The sequence below is a fragment of the Barbus barbus genome (genome assembly GCF_936440315.1).
Source record: "Barbus barbus genome assembly, chromosome: 35".
In the NCBI taxonomy this organism is placed as follows: domain Eukaryota; kingdom Metazoa; phylum Chordata; class Actinopteri; order Cypriniformes; family Cyprinidae; genus Barbus; species Barbus barbus.
The window spans coordinates 26,463,853-26,489,635 of record NC_136763.1 but is presented as its reverse complement, the minus strand read 5'-3'; the positions used below and the strand labels follow the sequence as shown (position 1 = coordinate 26,489,635).

At 38.5% G+C, this 25,783-nt stretch overlaps 1 protein-coding gene across 3 annotated transcripts in view; it reads left to right on the top strand.

The window, feature by feature from the left end:
• LOC306854971 (engulfment and cell motility protein 2) overlaps positions 1-12,900 on the top strand; it is a gene marked incomplete at its 5' end in the record, with an annotated part of 56,084 nt that extends 43,184 nt beyond the window's left edge. For all 3 annotated transcript variants that reach the window (XM_079393321.1, XM_079393320.1, XM_079393322.1), the window contains 5 exons: positions 625-737; positions 834-941; positions 1,033-1,115; positions 1,542-1,619; positions 11,417-12,900. In XM_079393321.1, coding sequence (XP_079249447.1) covers positions 625-737; positions 834-941; positions 1,033-1,115; positions 1,542-1,619; positions 11,417-11,617 — 583 coding nt within the window. In that variant the 3' untranslated portion in view covers positions 11,618-12,900. The remainder of the gene's footprint in view (positions 1-624; positions 738-833; positions 942-1,032; positions 1,116-1,541; positions 1,620-11,416) is intronic.
• Positions 12,901-25,783: the final 12,883 nt, after the last annotated feature.

Sequence of the window (25,783 nt, the reverse complement as noted above, 5' to 3'; positions counted from 1 at the left end):
AATGCTGTAATCTTGAGTTTAGTGTTGAGTACTACGGCAAGGTTAACCCTGCCTGGTTAAAATATTTGAAAATGATTTAACAGTTGAAAATATTTGTTAGAAATTTAGAAAAGTAATCAAATGTAATCACTTTCATTAGTGAAGTAATTGACATAGTTACAATATGTATTACCGATTACATTTCCAATGTAACCTTCCAACACTGCTTAAATCAAGATATTAGAGATGCAAAATGAAGAACAGTCTTCAGTCTTGTTTTCTGAGAAATTGAACAAAATGAAGTGAGGTTATTCTTAAAACAAGAGTAAATATCTCTCAGTGGGTTATGGAAATTACTGAACTGAGTTAAGTTTATTTTTCTGAGACCATTGCCAGATACTAGGTCTTGATTTAATAAAAAAAACTCACTTAATTTTGACCAGTTTCGCCGAAAACAAGACTTATTATCTTCTGTCATTTTGCTTCTCAGGTAAATGGATCTTGATTTAAGAATCTTTAGACATCTGCACTGGAAAACAAGACAAAAGTACTGAGCAGGAGTGACCAACCAAGCCAAATGCTCATATAAATTAATCTGAGCTTGAGGATCAGCTGGTCTCAAGTGTGTTTCCTCTTGATTGTCAGTGAGCTGCGTGAGCGGATCCAGCCAGAGATTCTGGAGTTGATCAAACAGCAGCGACTCAATCGTCTGTGTGAGGGAAGTTGCTTTCGCAAACTCGGCAACAGACGGCGACAAGGTGCCGAAAGCACACATCTGCCCATGACAGCTGCTTCTGTGCTATTCTTCTGTAATGTGAATTTCCTCTTCTAATGATCTTTGGTTCCTCTCACAGAGAAGTTCTGGTTCTGCCGTCTGTCATTAAATCACAAGGTCCTGCACTACGGAGATCTGGACGAGTCTCCGCAGGGTGAAGTGCCATTTGAATTGCTCACCGATAAGAGTGAGAGCACTTACGTGACATAAAACTACTGAATATTATTCACATCACGTGTTGCATAGTGTATTTACATTTACTGTTATTGACCCCACAGTTCCCGTGTCGGACATTAAAGCAGTGCTGACGGGGAAAGACTGTCCGCACATGAAGGAGAAGAGCGCACTCAAGCAGAACAAGGTAAAGCCACTTACTTCATCTTCTCCACTGCACTATTGAGTAGAACTGATATATGGAAAGAAAGATCTGGCATGACACTGTTGTTTAATGTCTTTTTTTTTTTAAGTTTCCCCTCCTGCGTCCCTCAAATAAACAATTAATCACTGACTTCATCGTCATTATTGAATAATGCATTTATGAAGCAAACATGTATTGCATACATATTTATTTAAATATGTTCCTTCGGCTGAGTCTGGTTCCTCTCAAGGTTTTACTCCTCTTAAGGAATTGTTTAGTTTGGTTCACTTTTTAAAGCAGTACTATCTGTAAAACTGCTATGAATCAGAATGCACAATACACAAACCATACAGAATATCACATATTCTATATTCTGTTTCTATGTTATATATACATGACTGACGTGTTTGAATGGTGCTTTGTTTGTAGGAAGTGTTAGAGTTGGCATTTTCCATCCTCTATGATCCTGACGAGGCTCTCAACTTTGTGGCACCCAACAAATATGAGGCAAGTCTCAAAAACAGCACTTAAATCACAGTTCTGTTAGAAATGCAGATAGTTTGTTATTCACTAAACTCTTTATGCATTAATTAGGGCTGTGAATCAACTAAAAATATTACTCATTATTCGCTCAGATAGTAGTGATCATATATGATCTGTTGTGTTGTTTTCCAATTTGATCAGTTCCATGGTTTCTTAGGTTGTATTTTGCTTCATTGTTGTAATCACTTCTCATGTTTCTTTCTGTTCATGTGTTTCCTTGGTTACAGTTGATTTGCACTTGTGTCTAGTTGAGTGAATTATTTCATTGTTTTTAGTTGATAGTTCATCATTAGTTGATAGTTCAGACAAAAATGAAACTTCTGTCATTTATTCACCCTTATGAGTAAATTATTAGAAGATATTTTGAAAATATGTTTTGAATGTGTATCCAAACAGTTTCTGGCCCTTAATGACTTCCATTGTAATTTCAAAGTAAAAGGGGACCAGAAATTAACATTCAAATTAACAATTGAACATTCTTCAAAATATCTTTGTGCTTGACATAAAAAAGGAACTCATGCAGGTTTGGAACAACTCAAGGGTGAGGAAATGATGACAGAAATGACAGTGATCTTATGTCATTCTGGATTACCTTCTCTTGTAAAATGAAGTCTGCGAATAGATCCACGTTTCAACTCTTCTAGCAACAAAGGGATAGTAGCATACACTGAATCCTTGCATACCACGCAAGTAGCTTTATTTAGTGTGAAATAATTCCTATTTATTTTTTCATCATCTCTGCTCTCCTGTGGAGCCATTTTCCATTAGAATTTGTTTTATTTAATTTATATTGATAAATTATGATCATTATTTTTTTATGTGAGGATCTAATGCCTGTATCACAAGTATCACTAATATGCACCTACACCATAATCTTTGTTCACACTGCTAGTGACATGATGCCAGTGTGTTAATTATTAATTATTTGTACATATTTCCCCATCCCTAACAGTTAACCCTGCTGAAAAATCCAGCTGGTCACCAGGAAAAGTATGTTTGGCAGGCTGGGACCGGCTTGGAATGCTGGTGGATCTTTTGGGTGCAACTCAATTTGTTACCTATCATGTTGTCTTAGTGTTCCTAGCTAAATAGAGGCCAATTATCAAATTAATTTTAAGAAACCATTATAAGAAAAAGACATGATGCAGGTTATATTTAATGGCACAGCAATACTTTCAGTGTTAAACACTGCTCAGTTTTCATTTTTACATTTATTCATTTGGCAGATGCTTTTATCCAAAGCGACTTACAATTGAGGAATACAATAAGCGATTTATCATAAAGTGGCAAATAAACACAGGAAGTGCTTGAATTACGAAGTTTCAGGCATTGTTCAGAGTAATACACGCTAGAGAGGTACAGGTCAAGGAAAGAAAGCAATTTTGTTTTTTAAGATTAAGTCAAATGATGACGGAAGAGATGAGTTTTCAGGTATCGCTCGTCAGGGAATCAGCATTCCGGATAGGGGTGGGAAGTTCATTCCACCAGCCAGGAACGGTGAGCGAAAACGTTCTGGAAAGTGATGGCACCACAAGGCATCGCTCACTCGTAGATCTCAGACTTCTGCACGGAAGGTAGATTCGTAATAGCGAGTGGATGTAGGCAGGTGATGAGCCTGTAGCTGTTCTATATGCAAGCATCAATGTCTTAGACTTCATGCGAGCGAAACCGGTAGACAGCGCAGGGAGATAAAGGGAGGTGTGACATGGGCCCTTTTGGGCTCGTTGAAGACCAGTCGTGCCGCTGCATTCTGAATAATTTATAAAGGTTTGATTGTGCATAATGGAAGTCCAGCTAGAAGAGCATTGCACTAATCCAGTCTAGAAATGACAAGGGCCTGGACAAGAATTGTGCAGCATGCTCCGTTAGGAAGGGCCTGATCTTTCTGATGTTGTGCAATGCAAACCTGCAAGATCGAGCAGTTTTTGCTATGTGGTCTTTGAAAGTCAGCTGGTCAACGAAGATTACATCACGATTTTTCACCGAACTTGATGGGGTAATTGTTGATGAACCTATCTGGATGGTGAAATTATGCTGTAGAGTTGGAGTGTCAGGGAAGACAAGAAGCTCAGTCTTTGCCAGGTTGAGCTGTAGGTGATGTTCTTTCATCCATGCTGAGATGTCCGCCAGGCAGCCTGAGATCCGTGCAGCAAAATCTACATGGACACATTTTTTTGTGCGCAAGATATGGATTTCAGTACAAAAAGTTGTTAAAATAAAATATTAATCTCACACAATTTTATTTTAAATGACAAAAGCATTTAAATTAAGATATACATCATTAAATTAAAAAAGTCTGGCTATACTTAATGGGTGCATTTTTGTAAAGGAAAATTTGTGTGAGTGATTGTAAAAAAAAAAAAAAAATGGTGGTGGTGGGGGGGGGGGGGGGGGTTGAAGGTACAAAGTCAATCACAAAAAAAACAGAACACTAAAATCAAGCAACAAGGCATTGAAGTCGATCAGTTATAGATTCACAGTGAAGCGTCATCTAAGCACATATCAATATCTATACTAGTCCACTTTCAGCTAAGTAACACATTCAAAAATCAAATAAAACAAACCAATAAAACATTTAATTCATGGGGATGAACATAGAAACTAGCCACATTATGAAACCTCTTTTTAAATGGTTGTTAATTTATCTAAAGTCTCTTAAGACTGGATTACACTACATGATTTTTGACCCGATTCCACCGATTTACTGTCTGGAGAAGTTGAGGCTTGTTGCCAAAGATCAGAGCCAGTCTGCAGATTTGAGTCGGCTGATTCCATACAAAATTTATTAACTTAAAGTGACAATCATCAGTTAATATTTAAAGTCTGTTTAGTAATTACTGTCTGAAGTAATTACATAGACGTTCAATGTGAAAGAGCTTAAAGAGAACACACTGAGCTTAATATTTCATGTAATATTTAATAAATTGACAGGATTTAGCTAAATAAATAGTCTAGATCATGTATTAAGTTTATACATATTTTAATATGAACAACTATTATGAACAATATCTATGAAATTATACTTTTTCTTATTGACGTCACACTGAAGCTGTGTGATTTTCATAGTGCACCCTTTAATCTCACCTTAAAATAATATGAAATCTTTAAAAATTACAGCACTGTAAAACGACAGACCAGTAATAAACTGTCAATTTATAATGTTATGGATGTAAATGTACAATCCAGTAATGCCTGTGAAGTAATATGTTAGCGTAGCACACAATCTTATACAGCTAGTCAGCTAACTGTGTTCTGTAGCATTTGCGCTATTTTGCTTAAACTATCTTTTGGATCTAATGTAATTATTGCCCACATACAAGTTCCAGGTTATAATATGCAAAAGTCTGAACATTAATCTCTTAATTTTACAATAAGTAGTGAAATTTAGCCAAAATAAAGGCTTAAACAGACAGTGTGAACATATGGAGACCCATATCTCAATGTGGGAAGGTGAAAGGGAACAGAGGTTTCGTCTAAAGGAAACTGGTAGAGGGGTTGGAGGCTTACAGGTAGCAAGATGTAGGTTAAATGTTATGAAGTAGTGGTCAGAGGTGTGCAGGGGTTTTACCAAAATGTTGTCTGCAACACAATTGCTTGTGTAAATTAAATCCAGTTGGTCCAGCCCTCGGAATAAGAGAGAAACAGACTAATATTACCGTAGATGTCAATCTTCTTACGATGTAACAAGTACATTGTGTGTTATGGGAAGTGTTCCCGGTTCCGGTTGACCTAGTTAATGCAGCCTAACAATCCTTTAACGGATTTGAATATTAGAAGCGTATTAGTGTGTTATGTGTACGCCAGGTTAAAGAGATGGGTCTTTAATCTAGATTTAAACTGACAGAGTGTGTCTGCCTCCCGGACAGTGTTAGGTAGATTGTTCCAGAGTTTGGGCGCTAAATAGAAAAAGAATCTGCCCCCCAGAGTTGATTTTGATATTCTAGGTATTATCAAATGGCCAGAGTTTTGAGAACGTAATGGACGTGGAGGACTATAATGCGATAAGAGCTCGCTCAAGTACTGAGGAGCTAAACCATTCAGGGCTTTATAAGTAATTAACAAGATTTAAAATCTATAAGATGTTTAATAGGGAGCCAGTGCAGTGTTGACAGAACCGGGCTAATGTGGTCATACTTCCTGGTTCTAGTAAGAACTCTAGCTGCAGCATTTTGAACCATCTGTAGTTTGTTTATTAAGCCTGCAGAACAACCGCCCAATAAAGCATTACCATAATCTAACCTTGAGGTCATAAACGCATTAATTAACATTCCTGCATTTGACATTGAGAGCATAGGTCTCAGTTTAGATATATTTTTAAGATAATAAAAAAAAACAGTTTTATAAATGCTAGAAGCGTGGCTGTCAAAGGAGAGATTGTTATCAAATAGCACACCTAGGTTGCTGGCCAATGACGAAGAATTTACAGAGCAGCCATCAAGTGTTAGACAGAGTCCTAGGTTACTACTTTTGGGGGTTTTAGGTCCGATAAGTAACTCCTCTGTTTTTCAGGAATTTAGCAGTAAGAAATTACTCGTCATCCAGTTTTTTATATCGACTATGCATTCCATAAGTTTCTCAAATTGGTGTGTTTCACCGGGCCGCAAAGAAATATAGAGCTGAGTATCATCAGCATAACAGTGAAAGCTAACCCCATGTTTCCTGATGATATTTCCCAAGGGTAACATGTAAAGCGTAAAACGTAACAGCCCTAGTACTGAGCCTTGAGGTACTCCATACTGCACTTGTGATCGATATGATACCTCTTCATTCACTGCTACGAATTGATGGCGGTCAGATAAGTACGGTTTGAACCATGCTACTTCACTTCCACTAATGCCAACAAAGTTTTCTAGTCTATTCAAAAGAATGTTGTGATCGATAGTGTAAAACGCAACGCTAAGATCCAGTAGCACTAATAGAGAGATACAACCACGATCAGATAATAAGAGCAGGTCATTTGTAACTCTAATTAGAGCAGTCTCAGTACTATGGGATGGTCTAAATCCTGACTGGAAATCCTCAGAGATATAATTTTTCTCTATTTTTTCTCATTGTGATATTAACTAGATATTTGGAGTCAAGTTGTGTTTTTTAATGAGAGGCTTAATAACAGCCAATTTAAAGGTTTTGGGGTCCAAAACCTTTGGTCCTAATGACAATGACAAATTAATAATGGCCAAAAGAGGATCTATGACTTCAGGAAGCACCTCTTTTAGTAGTTTAGCTTTACAAGATTAGTGATGACACTTGCAGTTAACAAACAGAATCACTGAAGATAAGAGGAACAAGACCAGAAAAAATAGAGAAGAGATGAGTAAACAACACAACTACAACTGACTCGCAGCATTAGATGAAATCAACTGCAAAGGAAATCAATGATATCTCACCAGAGCATGTGTAAACAATTCCAAAAACATCACGATGTTCAATTATTATAAAGCATTTTGTCTTTATTTCTTTTGAATGGTCTGTTTGAAGTCACTATTATGGTGATTTGGACACTTTGCCCTTGACTTTGGTTGAATTAATTCTACTTCAGCAATTGTTGAAATTGCATGCTATCACTGTTGTCTACAATATTTCATGCTCCTGGCTGCAATGACATACCTTTAACTGTATACACTTTTTTGGAATCAGTGGCTGGCAGCTGTATTTTCAAACATGTTCTCAAATGAGCATTAAAAACAGCAATTTTCCATTTTGATCTTTCATTATTAAGAGCTCTTTATTAGCAAAAGCACTTATCATAACCCCCTGTTAATCTGTTTGATTATGCTGTTATTAGATATCTCTGAATGTTTTAGTTTTACAATGTACACACGCTCTTTTAAACTGATTTTAAATTATTTTCTTGTGAAATGTTTCACTGGTTTGAATATTTATTTGTGGACCAGCACTATTGCATCACTAACTAGTATAAACTAGCCTGGACCAGCATGGAATTCATGCTGGTTTATTCTGGATTTTTCAGCAGGGAAGAAATCGAAATTACAATTTATACCATTTACGAAGCCTTATCTAAAACACAATGACCAAAACAAATGTCATTTTGACAGTAGAAATTCACACTGATTAAACACTGATTTGTTTGTAAATGGGCACACAGTATTTTACATGTCTGTACAGCTTTACATATATTAAAAACCCATTAAGGTTTAGAGTATCACTTTCATACATATATGTGTAGCGCTGAGTATAGAGTCAAAACAGGGCCACATATACTTACAAAGGAATTGAAATTGCAAAAAGAAAAAGTTTTGTGAATGAAAATGAAAGTATTGAGAAAAAATAAATGTGCTTTTTGCAAACAAAAATAAAGAATTGCAAAATATAAATGAAACATATACATACATATTTTCCATGGCCATATCGACTAATTTATTTGCAACGTTGCTTTTATTTTCGTTTCAGTCAAGTGTGAGCTTGCGATACTGACATATTATCACATTCCCACAAAATTAATATATCGTGGCCATGACAAAACTAAACCAAAAAGACTAAAGCCTCAGTTTTTGAATCTTACAGTGACAGTCATTTCTTAATTTATGTCAGGAGTTATGTACATGAAAAATGAAGTTGATATTGATATGAAGCTCGAGTCTTAGTCCTTTTTAATGATGTATAGTTTAAGTTAATTACATTCTTTTACATTAAAACTAGCAGTAACTCTGAACTAATGTAAACAAAGAACGCTCCTGTGCGCTGGCATCCTCTCACAGGTTAAGAGATTTTAATCAAACACTGTTAATACAAATTTAGTTAACAAAACAAAACAATACACGTTTTAATGCTATAAACGTGTGCACAGTAAGAGAAATAAACAGCTGATGTTCATGTTAGCAATTTCTTTAACTTGAACAAAGGCTGCTAATACACACAGTTCAGTCAGGACCATTCTGTTCGAGTCCAAATATTGTAGAGGTCCTGAACTTTGGATTTGGCGGCAGGCTTAGCTCTGAAGGGTTCAGATTCTGAGCTATCCACAGGCAAACCTTACTGAGATTTGAACCCCCAACACAAAGACGTAGTAAGTTCAGTTCTAAGATCATTCAGGGAGTGCACTCTCTTCTTACTTTGCAGAGAGTTCACCATTATCAAATAAGGTCACGTGTTGGCACGATGGGCAACAAGATGTTCCAAAGTATTCAATCCATGGCCACATAATCCATGTCTTCCCATTGGATGCCAATGTCTTCTTGGAAAGCCTGTCTGATTGAATGATGCTTGAGTTATTATTCCCCCAACAAAATGAAGTAGCAACACAGGAAGCTAGGCAAGCATTGTCTCCTTTGACATAGCCATTGAGAGATTGAAGGTGATGATGTGCTAGCATGAAGAGCATTATCACACTATCATTAAATGAGCAATTTAAGAATAATTACAAATGTACCTACGCCAACCTGCAGCCCTAGAGGAAAAGTGTGAAGAATGAATAGGACCCTCTTAATAGTTGAAATCAGACTAGAGCACAGTTGAAATGAAGTCACATGTAGCCAGTGAAATGTCTGTCATCAAAGTCCCTTCTAGGAGAGTCACTTCATGCGAATCCATCCTTGAAACGCCTCTCAGTTAAGCAGCTCAGCTCCTCTATCCTTGAACGGGGAAACACTACTCCATCAAAGGTTATCACCAAGTCTCTTGACTAAACATTGTCATAAAAATTGCCAATAAATCTGACAATGACTGTCTCATAATGGTTTCTAAGCACACAAATCACGAAATTGCGTTTTCTCAGGCTGACCAGTCAATGCTTATGCGCTGTCCTAAATGACCGTCTCAGAGCACCGATCGCCTCCACAGCAATTGAAGCCTCCAACAGCAGCCGAAGCAACTTAATCCAACAGAAACTGGCTCATAACTTAGAAGGCGGGACTTATCGGCCACTCTGCATGCTGCACTCCTCCAATCGGTGTTAACAAATATGCAACTTATTGCTAGATAACGACTTTCAGACCCTTTAGAGATTTTCCCAAATGCCTAGCGACAAGTAATGTTTTATCTATATAGAGATTTGTCAGAGAACATCAGGATTATAAATCAGAATTTAACAGGATTTCAGTTACTATTTCGGACTGTCTGACGGCAACAAATATATAAACGGTTTATGCAATGTGCTGTATTAAATCCATTACGTGAGCACAGAGGGTAGCAGAGAAGTAACAATGAAATACTGACACTAGTAGAATGCAATGCAGGTCATGAATATGCTAGAGATATTTAACGACTCAAACAGCTTTAGCTACTCACTGAAAGTAGCCACATCACATGATTCCACACTGCTTAGAAATCAAACTGTGCTTAAGCAATGATACATTTCCCATAACACCAAAGTATTAAGCATATTGACGATAACCAAACGACTGCAACAGTACATTTCCAATAATGAACAGAAGCTTGTTCGACAGCATATTTGTTAAAACATAGCTAGCCTTAACAACGTGAATGTTCCCAATGATAAACATAAATCCTGGCAAACAGTAGGTTCCAAATAGTGACTAAATAGCTTTAAGCAACGGCAGTTTCCAACAAGCTATGGCCACCGAGATCAGAAGACTATAGCGACAGCATGTACTAAGCAATTATGCGTAGCAACAAGCGTGAATCGTGTGTTCAAAACTGTTGTTGAGCGAGTATCTGTACAATGAATTAGCATTTAGAAGCTGTCTTGAGCCAAACTAGAAGCGAGTGTCTTTGCGACAGGCTAAAACTGTTTTAGCATGTGTCTGTGCGACAGAACTCAAGGCTGACTAAGCGCATGTCTGTGCGACAGACCAAGGCAAGTGTGAATACGGATGATCTTATCTTATTAATTGTAGTGGGAGGAGTTATTATCAGCTGAGCGTCAGCTGATGCTGCAGTCATGCCGTGGTCTGCCGCTTGAGCTCCATTCGTCGCTCAAACTAGATTTAATAAAATGAAAGCATGCATGTTTTAATGCTAGCGAATAAAAGGAAACAATCCACCCGCATGCCTCTGCTCAATGAGGGTGCCTTGATCAGCTGTGATCTGCGTCTCTGGCCGATGACGTCACTTCCAGGGAGGCATGCCCAGGCCTGTTGTAAACGCCTCAGTCCCTTGACTCATACCCCATGTCAAAACAATGCCAGAAAGTGAGAAGCGCATAAATGTGAAGGTCAAAGGGATCAAATGGTATCGCAAGCTCACACTTGACTGAAACGGAAAAAAGCAGCGTTGCAAATAAATTAGTAGATATGGTCATGTAAAAATAATTTATATTTTGCAATTCTTTACTTTTGTTTGCAAAAAAGCTAATTTGTGTTTTCTCAATATTTTCATTTTTGTTGCAAAACTTTATTTTCTTTTGCAATACTTTAATTCTTTTGCAAGTATATGTGGCCCTGTTTTGACTCTATAGCTGAGATGGTCACCGACTATTTGTGTCTACAATGATTTGTGTCTGTATGTCTGCAAAATCACATCTCTGCAAAACTAGCACGCAATAGTAACATTTCAGCCAAAGTAATCCTAGAACTGCTTTTCAGCAATATTTACAAACAGCAGTATGCAAAAGACAAGACTATAAGCATCAACCTGCATGCTTAATGTATCACGACAGACTTGCATTCCAGAGTGAAGTGCGGCTTTAAAGGGACACCATAGGCCTTGAGTCCACAGATTCACAGAGACTGTTTGTGTTGCAGACTGTGTTGTTTGAATATGGTATTTTACATTTTATTGGGAAAAATGTATCATTTGTGGAAAGATGAGTGACCTTTGTGCTGTTTGTGTGTGTGGATCAGTATTGCATCTGGACAGATGGGCTGTCTGCACTCTTGGGGAAAGAGTTGGGAAGCGATCTCACACGAAGTGACCTTGACACATTAATGAGCATGGAAATGAAGCTCCGCCTCCTCGATCTGGAGAATATCACCATCCCTGAGGCTCCGCCCCCTGTGCCCAAAGAGCCCAGCACTTATAACTTCACCTACAACTATGGATGAGATGTCTGTCCGTTCAACCAGCGCTTGTGTTTTCTGTGTCTTTCACTCTTCAGAGGTGAAGTGTGTCATTTGTCTGTCACTAAGATACTTTCCTGCCGGTTTCACGTTCAGAGTCGCATTGGTAGTTTGACTTGCTGAAGAGTGAAACCCTGCGATGCTTTCAAAACAGCGGTCTGTTTGTTTGAGCCTCCCGACATGACAACTTTTGACATGACCAGTAGAGTTCAAGATGGATGAAAGAGCAGAAATTACATACTTCACCTCTATACTAGTGTATGTGCCTGAACATGAACTAGTCTTGGTTACAAGAATATTTTTTTCAGTCCTTTTTCAAATGTTTGTAAGGCAGAAAAACAAATGGGTCTTCTGTCTTCAAGTATTTGAAAAGCAGAAACAGCATCTTAAACATCTTTTTTGTGTTTAGATATTCTAAGGCATCTACTCCCATGTGTGATGTGATGTTAAATGCTTATATGAGTAACTCAATTGAACAGTTAGTAACTTTGTACACCCCACAGATCTGTCTGCAGATACTGATGTTGGCTTTTGTCAATAGAAATATATTTTTGTACTTGATGTTAAAGACAATATATGGTCTGCATGAAACGGAGGAAGAAAACAAGCGAGTGCAAGAAGATGGAAACGTTTTGTGACTCGTAGACTGAACAGGATGAAGGCCTGCGACTGCAACATTCAAAAATCACCTCTCTCTACAGTCCTGCAGAAACTGTATGTGATAATACCCATACGAGTACATCGAGTTAGACATTTATTTGGTGATTTCTTTGTTACAGCGCACAAATGTGACTGCTCGGTCCGTTTAGCTGGAAATATTTACACATGTTTATCTTCTGTCTGTGCGTTCATATTTGCTGGCCATAATGTAAGGTTATTCTGTGTGAAAACAGGACGAACCCATAGATGGATTGCTGACAGAGGTGTGATGTTTATCAGATTTGCTTCATGTTACAGCTGGTAGTTTCTGAATGTTTTAGTGGGCAGGTATCAGTTTTTGGGTTGCAATGTTGTACACATTATAAATATATAGTGCCTTCAGAAGGTATCGATTACCTTTTTATTTCTCATTGCCAAAAAGGTATTTTTGTTTTTGTTTTTTTTGTTTTTTGTTTTTTTAGGGGGGTGATTTGATTTTATTGAAGGAAGAAAACATATTTCATCATTAAAATTTGAAGGCCAATGTATATAACTGTATATATTGTGCTGCTTTATCACAGTAATGCAATGGATTTGTGTGCAATAAAATAATAAAATGTGTTGAAGTCATAGCTTGATATTTTTCATCCATTTGATAAATAATTTTAGCTGTGCCGCACACCCATATTAAATGCAGTTGCGTACAAAATATATATGGAGATGTAAAAAAAAAAAAAAAAAGATCACTCAAAAGCAATTAATGTATAATGGTCTGTGATAATGGTTATGAATAAGTCAGATGACATCCATTTCATCTGTTATCCAAAACCAGTTTACAAGAACTTTTGTCTGGTACCCAAAACTGCATTAACTAAAGTCCATTACCATCCTGAGACAACATAAAACCATGAAATTGTTATATTCCCTCTTATAGCACGCATAGAAAGAGCAAGAGAAAAAGTAATATAAGTAATATAAAATGCACAAATTATTAAATTTTATTAAACCTTTATTAGTTATGTTTCAAAAATAAGCATAAGGTAGCACTCTTGTCAACATTTATAATTAATATTTAGCTGAAATGTTGCAAAACAGAACCATCAAAACCATCATAGTTTTTTTTTTTTTGCAATGTACTTTAACATAAAAAATAGATCTCTATCCTGCCAGTTGTTGTTAAATACCAGTGGAGATGTTTTGCACATGACCAGTCTGTCGGTGGAAATGGAGTCACCGTGTAGTGAGGAAGGGTCCTTACTGACTTTACCAGTGCCGAATTCGTGTACATGATATACTGATTCATGAGCTAGGCAGCTGATTGAGACACACCTAGAGAGTGGGTCACAGAGTGCTGAAGTGAATGGTATGTAAAAGTCACCAATGCTCTGCTGATTCCAAAGCTGAAAAGTTCCAAACTTCCACTGGCATTAATATCAGCACAAAAATTGTGCAGCGGGAGCTTCATGGAATGGTTTCCATGGCCGAGCAGCTACATGCAAGCCTTACATCATCAAGTACAATTCCATGCGTGGGATAGAATGAGTAAAGAACACAGACACTGGACTCTGGAGCAGTGGAAACATGCTCTATGGAGTGACGAATCACAGTGGAAGTGGAATCTTAATGCTTCAGCATACCAAGACATTTTGGACACTGCTGTGCTTCCAACTTTGTGGGAACCGTTTGGGGAAGGCCCTTTTCTATTCCAGCATGCCTGTGTTCCAGTGCACAAATCAAGGTCCATAAAGACATGGTTGGATGAGTTTGGTGTGGAAAAACTTGACTGGCCGCACAGATCTCAGACATCAACCCATCCAACACCTTTGGGATGAACTGGAACAGATATCCCGAACCAGACCTTCTTATGCAACATAAGTGTCTGACCTCACAAATGCTCTACTGGATGAATGTGCAAACATTTCAATAGAAACACTCCAAAATCTCATGTAAAGTCTTCCCAGAAGAGTGGAAGTTGTTAAAGCTGCAAAGCAGGACTAACTCCATATTGTATTTAGAATACAATGTCATTAAAGTCCCTGTTGGAGTAGTGGTCAGGTGTCCTAATACTTTTATCCATAGATTACAGATCTACATTCTTGACTTTTTTGTCATGTGTATAGTTCTTTAGTAGATTTGTATTTAACTAGTATTTATGATTACATATGAATGCAATTGCCATAGAGACCCATAAAACTGCTCCTTTGGTTTGGGTGCAACAGCACTGCTGGACTTCAAAGGCAACACATTAAATCAGAAGCAAGTAAATTCTGGTGGGACAGGCTGTCATGTATTCCCTTTGTGTTTGTGGTTTTTAAAGTAATTTCATGTCTTGTGCCATGATTTGTAGTGCTTTGTAGTTTTTCCTGTTGATTAGGTCCCCAGGTGTTTTCCATGTTTCCATTTGTTATCCTGTTTATCTTGTTTACCTTATGTATAAATAGTGCTTGTGTTTCACTCGTGGGGCCTGTACCATGATGGTAGATGAACAAATTAAGAGTAATAGGATAGGTTTTGAGATGACAAAACCAATCCACTCTAATCTGGCTTTGTTGGTACCATGAAGGTGATCAACTTTCTCTGTCAACTCAGGCTTGATCCCGAGTTAACGGAGTGCGTGCACATGAATGTGTGACATCTGCAGAAAGCAGCCAATCACAACGCAGAGCAAGTGTGATTCCCTTCTTGTGAGAGAGCCAGTGAGATTCAAAACACTTTTGTTAAAGGTTAAGAGATTAAAGAATATGAGGAATTTAAACGCATTTCCACTGAAGTACTTGTCCATGAAAGAGGACAAATAAAGGAAATTATCTTGCTCTATCAGTGCAGTCACAAGTGAAACTTGTGAAGTTAGTTTATATAGTTGTTAATATATAGTGATAGAGACTCAAACAGGTCACATGTAGGCATTTTTAAAGTGGTATCTGTTGATTCTACCACTTATTTATATTACCTATGACCTGTATATATTAATATTAATTTTAAATAAATGCTTTATGCTTTATAATAATTGTTAAACTAAAAATGCTTGTGTGTAATGGAGTAATTCTAATATAAATCTAATTCTATATGTAAATTGCTAGGGGAAGTCGTGGCCTAATGGTCAGAGAGTTGGACTTGTAATCCAAAGGTTGCGGGTTCGAGTCTCGGGCCAGCAGGAATTGTAGGTGGGGGGGGGTGAATGTCCAGCGCTCTCTCCACCCTCAATACCATGACTTGAGCAAGGCACCGTACCCCTAACTGCTCCCCGGGCGCTGCAGCATAAATGGCTGCCCACTGCTCAGGGTGTATGTTCACGGTGTGTGTGTGTGTGTTCACTGCTGTGTGTGTGCACGTTGGATGGGTTAAATGCAGAGCACGAATTCCGAGTATGGGTCACCATACTTGGCTGAATGTCAGTTCACTTCACTTCACTTGTAATTATCATTAAAGCCAGACAATTTTGTTGTATTTGTTTTTTATTTTATTTTTAAGGTACTTCATAGTGACCTTTAATTTGTAGGAAGAGAAACTGGAGGAGTGACTATTTTTGTGTCAGACATGTCACTTTGCTCACATCTGATTGGTCCAATTTCAGTTTGAGATCTATAACCCAGAACATAGCCTGCCCCGGAGCAGGTTAGCTGTTCAGTGTAAGTTACTATGGCAATGAACGCAGCTAAAAGCCAAGCCACTTTCATGGTAGCTAAAACCCAGGATCGGTGCAAACTAAACTGAAACTTACCTGGCTAGCCAGCTAAACCGGCCTCATGGTATAGGCCCGTGGTTTGTCAGTCGTTGTATGAGTTATGTTCTTTGTGTTTCCCTGCTTGTTTATTAAAGTTCACCTGCACTTAGATCTGCTCCTCTCTGCCTCCTCATTGTCACCCGGGTGACATAGGCTGGTTATTCTGGTTATGCTTTTTTCTTATTTTGCAAATTATCTGCCAATGGGGTAAGAAATTACAAATATTCTTGTTTCCGTTTGCATTAAGATTATTTTTCTTACCCTATGGTGGACAATTTTACATGTTTTACATAAAAGGAACTTAAAATGTACTTAAATGCACTTGTTTCCCCTAGGAAACAAGACTAAATATCTTATATCATTTTTAATCATTAGATTAAAAAAAACACTCAATAAGAAAAGCATTTTTGCAGTGTGCGTGAATGAATGAGGTATTTAAACATCACTTATGCTTTAAAAAGGGGGAGGAGACCATAAGAAACTCTGGGTTTACCCAGGAAAACCTGCTCCCGACCAGGTTAGGTTCACAGAGTAAATTACCATGACTCTGATTACCATGTAACTGACTCTGAGTATAAGTTACCTCTCTTTCAGAAATGGGCTTGGCTTATCCTGCTTTCTCGGGTTTGACAAACCTCTAGTGATGGTGAGATGAAGCTTCATGAAGCTTTAAGCTTTTCAGCTAAGTGGTTTACGAAAGGGTTAATTTCTGGAGGCTTCATTAGCTCACAATACCACCTGGTGGCCAAAGAGTGTAAAACAAGCAGATCTATTACAGACAGAGGTGTAAAGTCCAGGGGTCAGAAAGTAAAAGTCCTGCCATATGTTTATTCCACCCATGAACTCAACAGCTGATTTCACCAGAGGAACCAAGTCATTCCTTTCAAGTCACAAGCAAGTCTCAAGTCAAATTCCAAGTCCTCAAAGAGTTATATAATATAACTAATCTCTTTTATAATTATCTAAAGAGAGATAATTAAGTGACTAATTAAATTATGATTGTGTATTAGTGATCAACACCTGCTGTTATTGAGAATTACAGAGGATCAAATGTTGATGTTGTATTGGTTAAAATGATGCCACCATCATGGAGAACAGTGTTTGATTTAGTTAATAATAATAATAATAATAATAATAACTTTATTTTTATATAGCGCCTTTAAACAGTTTCTCAAAGCGCTTCACATAATAAAACAAAACAAATAAAAGTACAACACACAAAAGACAACTAATTAAAAACAGACTAAGATATCATTTAAAATCAAAACAGTCAAGAAAAAGCTAACCTAAAAAAATGAGTTTTTAAATAAGACTTAAAAATGCTTAAATTCTGAGCATCTCTAATTTGTAGAGGGAGTACATTCCAAAGCCTGGGAGCATAGGAAGAAAAAGCCCTGTCCCCTACAGAGCGCATCCGTGTCTGAGGAACTACCAATAAACCAGCTTGTGAAGATCGTAAATGACGCTTAGGTGTATATAAAGTTAAAAGAGCAGACATATATTGAGGGGCCAGACCATGCAGTGCCTTATATGTGAGCATAAGAATTTTAAAATCAACTCTAAACCTGACCGGGAGCCAATGCAAAGACTTGAGAATTGGTGTAATATGCTCATTTTTTCTGGCACCAGTCAGGATCCTAGCAGCGGAGTTTTGCACATATTGCAATTTATTAAGTGTGGTTTTAGGAACCCCAGCAAGAAGTGCATTACAGTAGTCAATGCGAGAAAAAACTAGGGTGTTTATAAGCCTTTCAGTCACAGGAAGGGATAGCATAGAACGGAGTCTCGCAATATTTCTGAGATGAAAAAAAGAGTTTTTGACAATATACTGCACGTGATAGTCAAAAGATAAACTCGAGTCAAATATTACTCCTAAATTTTTTAATTTAGGCTGTGACTCCAAAACAGAACCATCGATGTTTAAAATTATTGAACCAGTTTTACGAAGCTGATAAGAAGTGCCAATAAGCAGGACCTCAGTCTTATCATTGTTTAGACAGAGGAAATTTTCAGACATCCATATTTTTATCTCAGAAATACAATGTGTTAAGAAAGGTACGTCCAAATTTTGACCAGGCCTAGAATGAATATAAATCTGAGTGTCGTCTGCATAAAAATGATAATTAAGCCCAAGTGATCTTAAAACCAGACCGAGTGGAAATATGTACATGCTAAAAAGTAAAGGGCCTAAAATTGAACCTTGAGGAACACCCGTGCGGACAGAGCCCATCTCAGACCTTGAACCATTCATATAAGCAAACTGTTGATGATCAGTGAGGTAAGATCTAAACCAAGTTAAAACAGTCTCAGAAACACCAAAGACAGTTTCCAGACGTTTAAGTAAAACAATATGATTAACAGTATCGAAGGCGGCACTAAGATCAAGAAGAATAAGAATGGAGAGAGAGCCAGAATCTGAGGCTATTAGCAGATCATTAGTGACCTTGACCAAAGCTGTCTCAGTACTATGAAATTTTCGGAAGCCAGACTGAAGGGGTTCAAAAAGATTATTTACTATGAGATGATTGTGGAGCTGCAAAGCAACAACACGTTCTAAAACTTTAGCAAGAAATGGAAGGTTTGATATAGGACGGTAATTATTCAAGTTATCCAAGTCAGCATTATGCTTCTTTGGAACAGGTGTTAAAGCAGCAGTTTTCAATGCTGCTGGTACAACACCAGTACACAGAGAATCATTAACAATGCTGAGAACAGCTGGACACAAAGAGTCAAAACAAGACTTAAATAAGCTTGTAGGGAGGGGATCAAGAACGCAAGTGGTAGCTTTCATACCTGATACCTCCCTAATAAGCAACTCAGAGTCAATTTGAGAAAAAGTTGTGAACAATGTGCCATGAAAGCAAGACGAGGAAACTGTAGAAGATGGAACAGGTACAACTTGGATAAGTTTGTAAACGTTGTCAATTTTGGAACTGAAAAAATTAAGAAAATCATTACACAACTTATTTGATACAGGTAGAGAAATACCATCATTAACTTTGAGAAGTGTGTTAATAGTATGGAAAAGATGCCTGGGATTACTTTGATTATTATCTATAATCTGAGAAAAATAAACAGATCTGGCAGACTCAATTTCAGTTCTATATTCCCCCAAGTGGTCTTTCCAAGCTTGATAAAATACATTCAGACCTGAGACACGCCACCTGCGCTCCAATTTACGACAAGCAACTTTCTTAGAGCGCAGGTCGTCATTATACCAAGGGGCGGAACGAGCAAAAGAAACACAGCGAGACTTGAGGGGAGCAAAATAATCCAAATTAGAAGCAAGAACAGTATTCAACTGCAGGATCTTATCTTCAAGAACAGCTGATGGAAAAACACTAAGAGAGGAAACAACAGTGTCAGCAAAATCAGATGAGTTAATTGATTTCCATTTACGGAAATTAACAGTGTGTGATAAAGTAGTACAAGAGAGAGACATATCCAGATTAAAAAAGATTGCAAAGTGATCAGAAAGACCAATGTCCACAGAAGACAGCTGTGAAACAATTTCATCAGTTGCAATCACAAGGTCTAATGTGTGACCTTTGTTGTGTGTCGGGCCGCTAACAAGCTGTTTAAGATTAAAACAGTCCAACAAAAATAGAAAATTCTTTGTCAACATACAGTCATTTTGGTCAATATGAATGTTAAAATCCCCCAAAATAAGGATGTTCTTGAATTTAAAACACAGTATGGACAACAAATCAGCAAACTCAGACATAAAAGCTTCATTTGGCTTTGGTGGTCGATAAACAGTAGCAATGGTAATTGCTTTAGGGGCAGAAATGCTCAGAACAAGGCATTCAAATGATGTGAACTGTGGTACGCGCACAGCGCTGATGTTGAATTGCAGATTATGAACCACAATAATTCCCCCACCTCTACCAGTAAGGCGCGGGAGGTCAAACAGTCCATACCCCTCAGGAGTAATCTGGTTAAAGAGGAGGCCATCATTTTGTTTATGCCATGTTTCAGTTAAAAACAAAAGGTCCAGTTTTCGATCTGCTATGATGTCCGACAGAAGCAGAGCTTTGTTGTTTACTGAGCGCGCATTAAACAGCGCGACATTTACACGGCTCTGGCGCACCACAGAAGGTAACTTCGAACGAACAAGTGAAGATAAGTTGCTGAGGACCGCACCAGTATAAGACGCTCGTTTAGTCTGTCGCCGACTTACAGGAACGCAGATGTTGTTAGATGTGGAAAGGCAATAACTGCGTCCTAGACTCCGATGTAAGTACCGTCTTTGTCTCAACAAGCCAGCATTACGACAGAGTTCATAAGCGTCTTTTTGTAAACGGTAGTTCTGTTTTAAGTTGAGCAGCTGTTTTGCAGTATACCTTAAAGCCATGCTCTGTGACTCCAGGACTTCAACAATCCCAATGCTGCGAAAATTCCCAATAAGACCACAGGGAAAACTCCTCCGATTTGGCTCCAAAGTCCTCCAGAGAACGGAGGCAGATAAAAACAATAATCCAAGGAATATGGAGTAGTCCCGCAACATTGCGAAATGCCGCAGATTTGAAAACTGCGTTAATATAAAAACACAAAACAAACGGTATAAGGAGCGGCAGCCAAAAACGCGCCAGCGTTCCCAATCAAACCGGAAATCCAGTTGGGCTCTTGACCCATAATTTTCTGTGTTAGATCTCTCTCTGTAATAATGCTTGTGTTGTTGTAAAACAGAGACATCAGTGCTGAACAGTGAGCAGTTATTAGCTGCTTTTGTTTGACAGAACAGTTGTCAGGCGCTGGCTTGATTACATCCAAAATAACTTATATTTTTATGTAAGCGTTTAGGTTTGGAGTAATCAACCCTGTGAAACTACAGCATGCAAGAAAAGTATTGGTCTAATAATTGTAATGAATTGATTTTAAAACTTCTGTATGTAATGCATATACATATTTGAAACCTTATTCTAATTAGACACACAGACATAACGAAACAACATATGAATCTCAACAATGGTGACAATCAACAAAATGCTTCATGCTGCAATGCATGCTGGGTAACACCATAGTAAAAACTCCCATCATGCACTGCAGTATGAACAATTATTGTCACCACTGTTGAGGACATATAAGTGTTCATGTCTAAAAGCCTGAGCTGATATAGTTCCTTTTTCCCCCAATATTTAAGCATTACAGCAGCAGTTGTTTAGCAGGACTTTTTTCACAATTCTATAATAACTGAATACCAGTAAATAAACCAAAGAGAGACACCTTCATGATGTTCCTTCAAATGATTTATAAGCAGAAAGTGTTAGCAAATCTTCTACCTCAAGCTTTGAATTCAGCAGTGCACAAATATTTGCTGTGAAACACTTTAACAATCATTTAAAAACAAATTACTTTGAATTATTAAAAGGTTCAAGAGCCCAACTAAAGCAAACACTTGTCTCCATGATGGTGGCATCATTTTAACCAATAAAACATCAGCATCTGATCCTCTGTAATTCTCAGTAGCATCAGGCATTCATCACTAATGCACAAACATAATTTAATCAGTCACTTAATTATCTCACATAGATTTGATTTGGCCACAGCGTGAGTTATCACCTCCACAAGCTCCTGTACTGTGCAAACTGGGGTGATTTGTCGGCTCTTGCTACCGCCCTCCTTGGAGGAAGATAGTCTGAGTGCCAAGCCCACTCTCTGGTGGGAAGAAACAGCTCTCTCAGAGCGTGCTTCTGAACCCTGGGAGGCGGGTTCGGAAGCACGAAAAGAGCAAGAAAAGGACTCGCCCTTCTCCATACCCTCCACCAGATCCACTTGCGAACCCCACGACCGCAATCGATGTGCTGCCTCAGCAGACGCGGGACCAGAGCCACGGGCAACGCTGGCGAGGGCTCCCTCCTCCAAGAGAGCACTCCGGGAACGAAGCGTCCGCAGCGAGAGACGCTCACAATGCAGGCAGTCAGTGAAGTCAGCTGCAGTGTTTGGAGCCTCTGAAAACAGTTCAGAAGAATGTGTCTGCAGATTTGTCAATGGGGAATTATGTTAACAACTAAAGCATGCTAGCTAAACTAACATTAATTAATACATATGTACATTTTACTAATAGCTAACTTTTTTAACTTTTTAAAATTTACGTTGTAGTAGCTAAGTAAGTTACCAGTTAACTTACCAGCTTACCATGATAGCTAGACTAAATTTAGAACATAAACCCACTCAAATATAACGTTATACATTAAAACACTTACTATTATGTTTTGGTAAATAGACTATTTAAAACGTTTCTGGAAATTCTCCCTTACTTTCTTCTGACATAAATCTCTCTGAAAACACTGGACGGCTGTCACGGTCACCTCGCGCTGACTGAAGGCCGCTGAAGCGGGAACAAACGGCTCGAAACAGCACCGGGCTAGCAATACAGTTTGAAAGAAATAATATAACATGTTATGTCTGATAAACATGTTATTTAAATGGTTTTATGTGTACATACTGACCTTCGTCTGAGGTAAATCTCTCAGAAAATCAGTGCCCGCAGCAACGGAGCAGCTGAAGTGGGAACAAACGGCTTGAAACAGCACCGGGCTAGAAATACAGTTCGAAATAAATTATATAACATGTTATGTCTGATAAACATGTTATTTAAATGGTTTTATGTATGCATACTGACCTTTGTCTGAGGTAAATCTCGCAGAAAATCAGCGCGCGCAGCAACGGAGCAGCTGAAGTGGGAACAAACGTCTCGAAACAACGTCATGCTAGAAATACAATTTAAAAATATTACAACATCAAACAACTTTTGATGTTATGTTCTTGTAAACATGTTATTTAAAATTGTTTCATATATTCACACTTACCTTCATCTGAGGTAAATCTCTGATAAAATACCAGACACTTTCAGCGCACGTGCGCAAAAAGGCAGTGAGGCAGAGGGGGAGGGTAAGAACAGTGATGCTCGGAGGAGTCGATTCCAAAAAGATTTGATTCATGGCCATCAAGAATAGCAAGTCTGATTCAGCTCCAAATGCGAGGCCTGAAATGTCCGTCCGTGCGTGATATAACTGTAACAAACCCCGAGATACAACACTACCCGCAAATGTGTGGATTTTTATTAATCTCAATCAAATTTTGCGATTCTGTTAATCAAAAGACATTTAATTTAAACTTGCCTACAGATTTAAAAATGACTGGTTGATTAATTTTTAACTGATAAACACCCAAAAAACACAACAGAGCTTGCTCCTTGGTAACCATGGTACATAAATAAAACAACAACAACAACAAAAAACGTGGTTATTGTATGTAGTTAAAAACGTGTATTTGTGGCTCATATATGCAAAATCCACTAGCCAAAATTCATTGGCGATTATAATTTCAAATTAAATAATTAGCACTATATGAAAATAAGTAACAATGAAGATCAATCCCTCTAATGCTATTTATGTTTTATTAAGAGGGTTTTTTTTCTTAATTTTTGAAATGTCACATAATAGGACAAATTCATGGTACAGTTCAGTAAAAATGTTTTTAAAAAAACAGTGAAATAATTGTCAAATTTAGTGACTCACTAGTGCTTTACATGGGTGTTCTCCGTCTTTCTTGTGACAGTCTGGTAGAGAGGGGGCGGGGTTTTGTGTGACGGCGAGCTGCAAATGCAGACACAATGGCTGGATTGCATTTACACTGAGATCCGATCACAATGCGTCCTCAACTACCTCTGGAGCAGGACATGCTGATCGGATAATGTCAAGTTCTGTGTGTTTTCGGATTGACCACAGCTCTGCCCAAACTTGAAAACGGCTTAATCTCTGATGGACGCAAAGGACAACTCAAATCTGTTCACGTTTTGTTTTTTTTATTTTCTTAAAGATGGTTTGATAGATTGGGATGGAACAGAATAGGTTGATAACCTTTAAGATACACAAACAAAAGACAAGAATTAGTTACAAATAAATCTCAATAACACTTTCTCAAAGTAATGAATAAAATGTTACTGAATCCTCAAACCAAAGTCATGTAGATTAACCTAGGATCTCTAATAATTAATAATTAAAATACCAATCCCACAATTAAACTTATATAATAATTAACAATACACATGCTTAGAGTAACGTTACTTCCAAGTTTGACGTTTATGTAATAAAGTCTTAAACTATTTAACTTAAATTGCACGTTACACCCAAGCAAAATTCATATAGAAGCATGACCTCAACACATTCAATCACATTCTGTCCTACCAGTTGCGTCTTTGGATGATCAGGAGCTGTGGTCATAGTATTTCTTCAGGAACGGGTGAGAGGGCCAACTGAGCTCTTACCAAACATTTCAATGCCATGCACTCCCTGTGGGTGTGCAGGTAAATATGGTCCCAAGAGCACTTCCTGAGAAGTTGGTTCCACCAACTCCGTTGGTTGCCCCCGGCAGGTTGGGAGTGCTCTGAGTGTCCTGGGTGAATCTAGGCTGGAGTGCTCAGTACAACTTATAACCATGAATTGACACAACAGATAACATTCTGATCAGAAGCGCGTTTACACTTATCTTTTCAAAATCAGAATCAGAATGAGCTTTATTCACCAAGTATGTTTACATATACAAGGAATTTGTTGTAGAGTGAGGAAGAATACAAAATGACATGAGGAAAGAGGACTATGCACATTTTCACAGACTATGCTCCTTTGGGAGTACAGTGTGAGAACAGGAAAAACACCCCAGCAACAAAAAGCACATAGTCAAACAACAACATAGCCACACGACTGCAACAGGGGAGGTAATCCAGTTCCGGCAAGCAGCCATTCTCGGCGCCGGTCGGACACGCTTGTCAGGCTGGTGGTACAAAGCAGCGAAGGCGAGGGATCCGGGGTGGGGAGGTGAATGCATATCTGTATATATGTGCGTATGTTTGTGTGTATGTATGTATTTGTAGGCCTGGAGAGCCGCCACGCTGGCATTCAAATCAAGTTGTCTCAGTCCGCAGAATGTGATAGCGACACAGCACGTTGCTATGGAGACAGCCTTGATCAGGACCCAGACAGAGTCAACAATCTGCAGGTGTCTGTGGAAGGGGGGAGGAACGCAAGAGCGTCTCACTGCAGTGCTCTTCCCGGGGTTGTTTTTCCAACAGCGACCTTGGCCGAGGCAGTGCTGGTGTGAGGGAGCCGAAAGAAGATAAGCTTGCGATTGTTTGGTCTTCGGGCGAGTAGCCGTAGTCCAATTTTCACGGCTACTCTCTTTGTCCATTCTGGTCTCCAAATCCATAAATTTTCCTTTGCAAAGCCATAAGCTTCTCCGTGATGATATCCATATTGCGGTTAATAGTCTCAGTCTCAGTGCTGACCGCTCTGCTCACTGCTTCAATCATGACGGGCAGCCTTGTGAGGCTTTTGACAGCTGTACCCGTTTCCTGAATTTTTCGATAACCCAGGGCAAAGCCTAATCCAATCAGCAGAAGACCTGTTATCATGGTTCCGAATAGGTAGGTATCTTCAATGTCCTCCACGGAAAGAGCCGCCAGACACACGACCCGCCACCTTTCCCATGCGTCCATCGTGTAGCCAGCTGCGAACGTCCCGCCAGGGCAGTCAGGTTCCCCCGAACCTAAACTTCTCGTCAAGAAGATGGTGTCAATTGCGTTGAGAGACCAGTTGATCAAATCCATTATTTTTCAGTTTGGAGAGCAGTGCAGAGAGAGTCTCTCAAGTATTAGACAATAGACGAGACGAGAGAGAAAAGCAGGGAAGGGAAGGTAAGGGGAGGAGAGGGAGAGAAAAATGTGACCGCCTTCGTTGAGAGCCAAACGAGAAAAGAAAAGTATGGGCTAATAGTCTTAATATTCA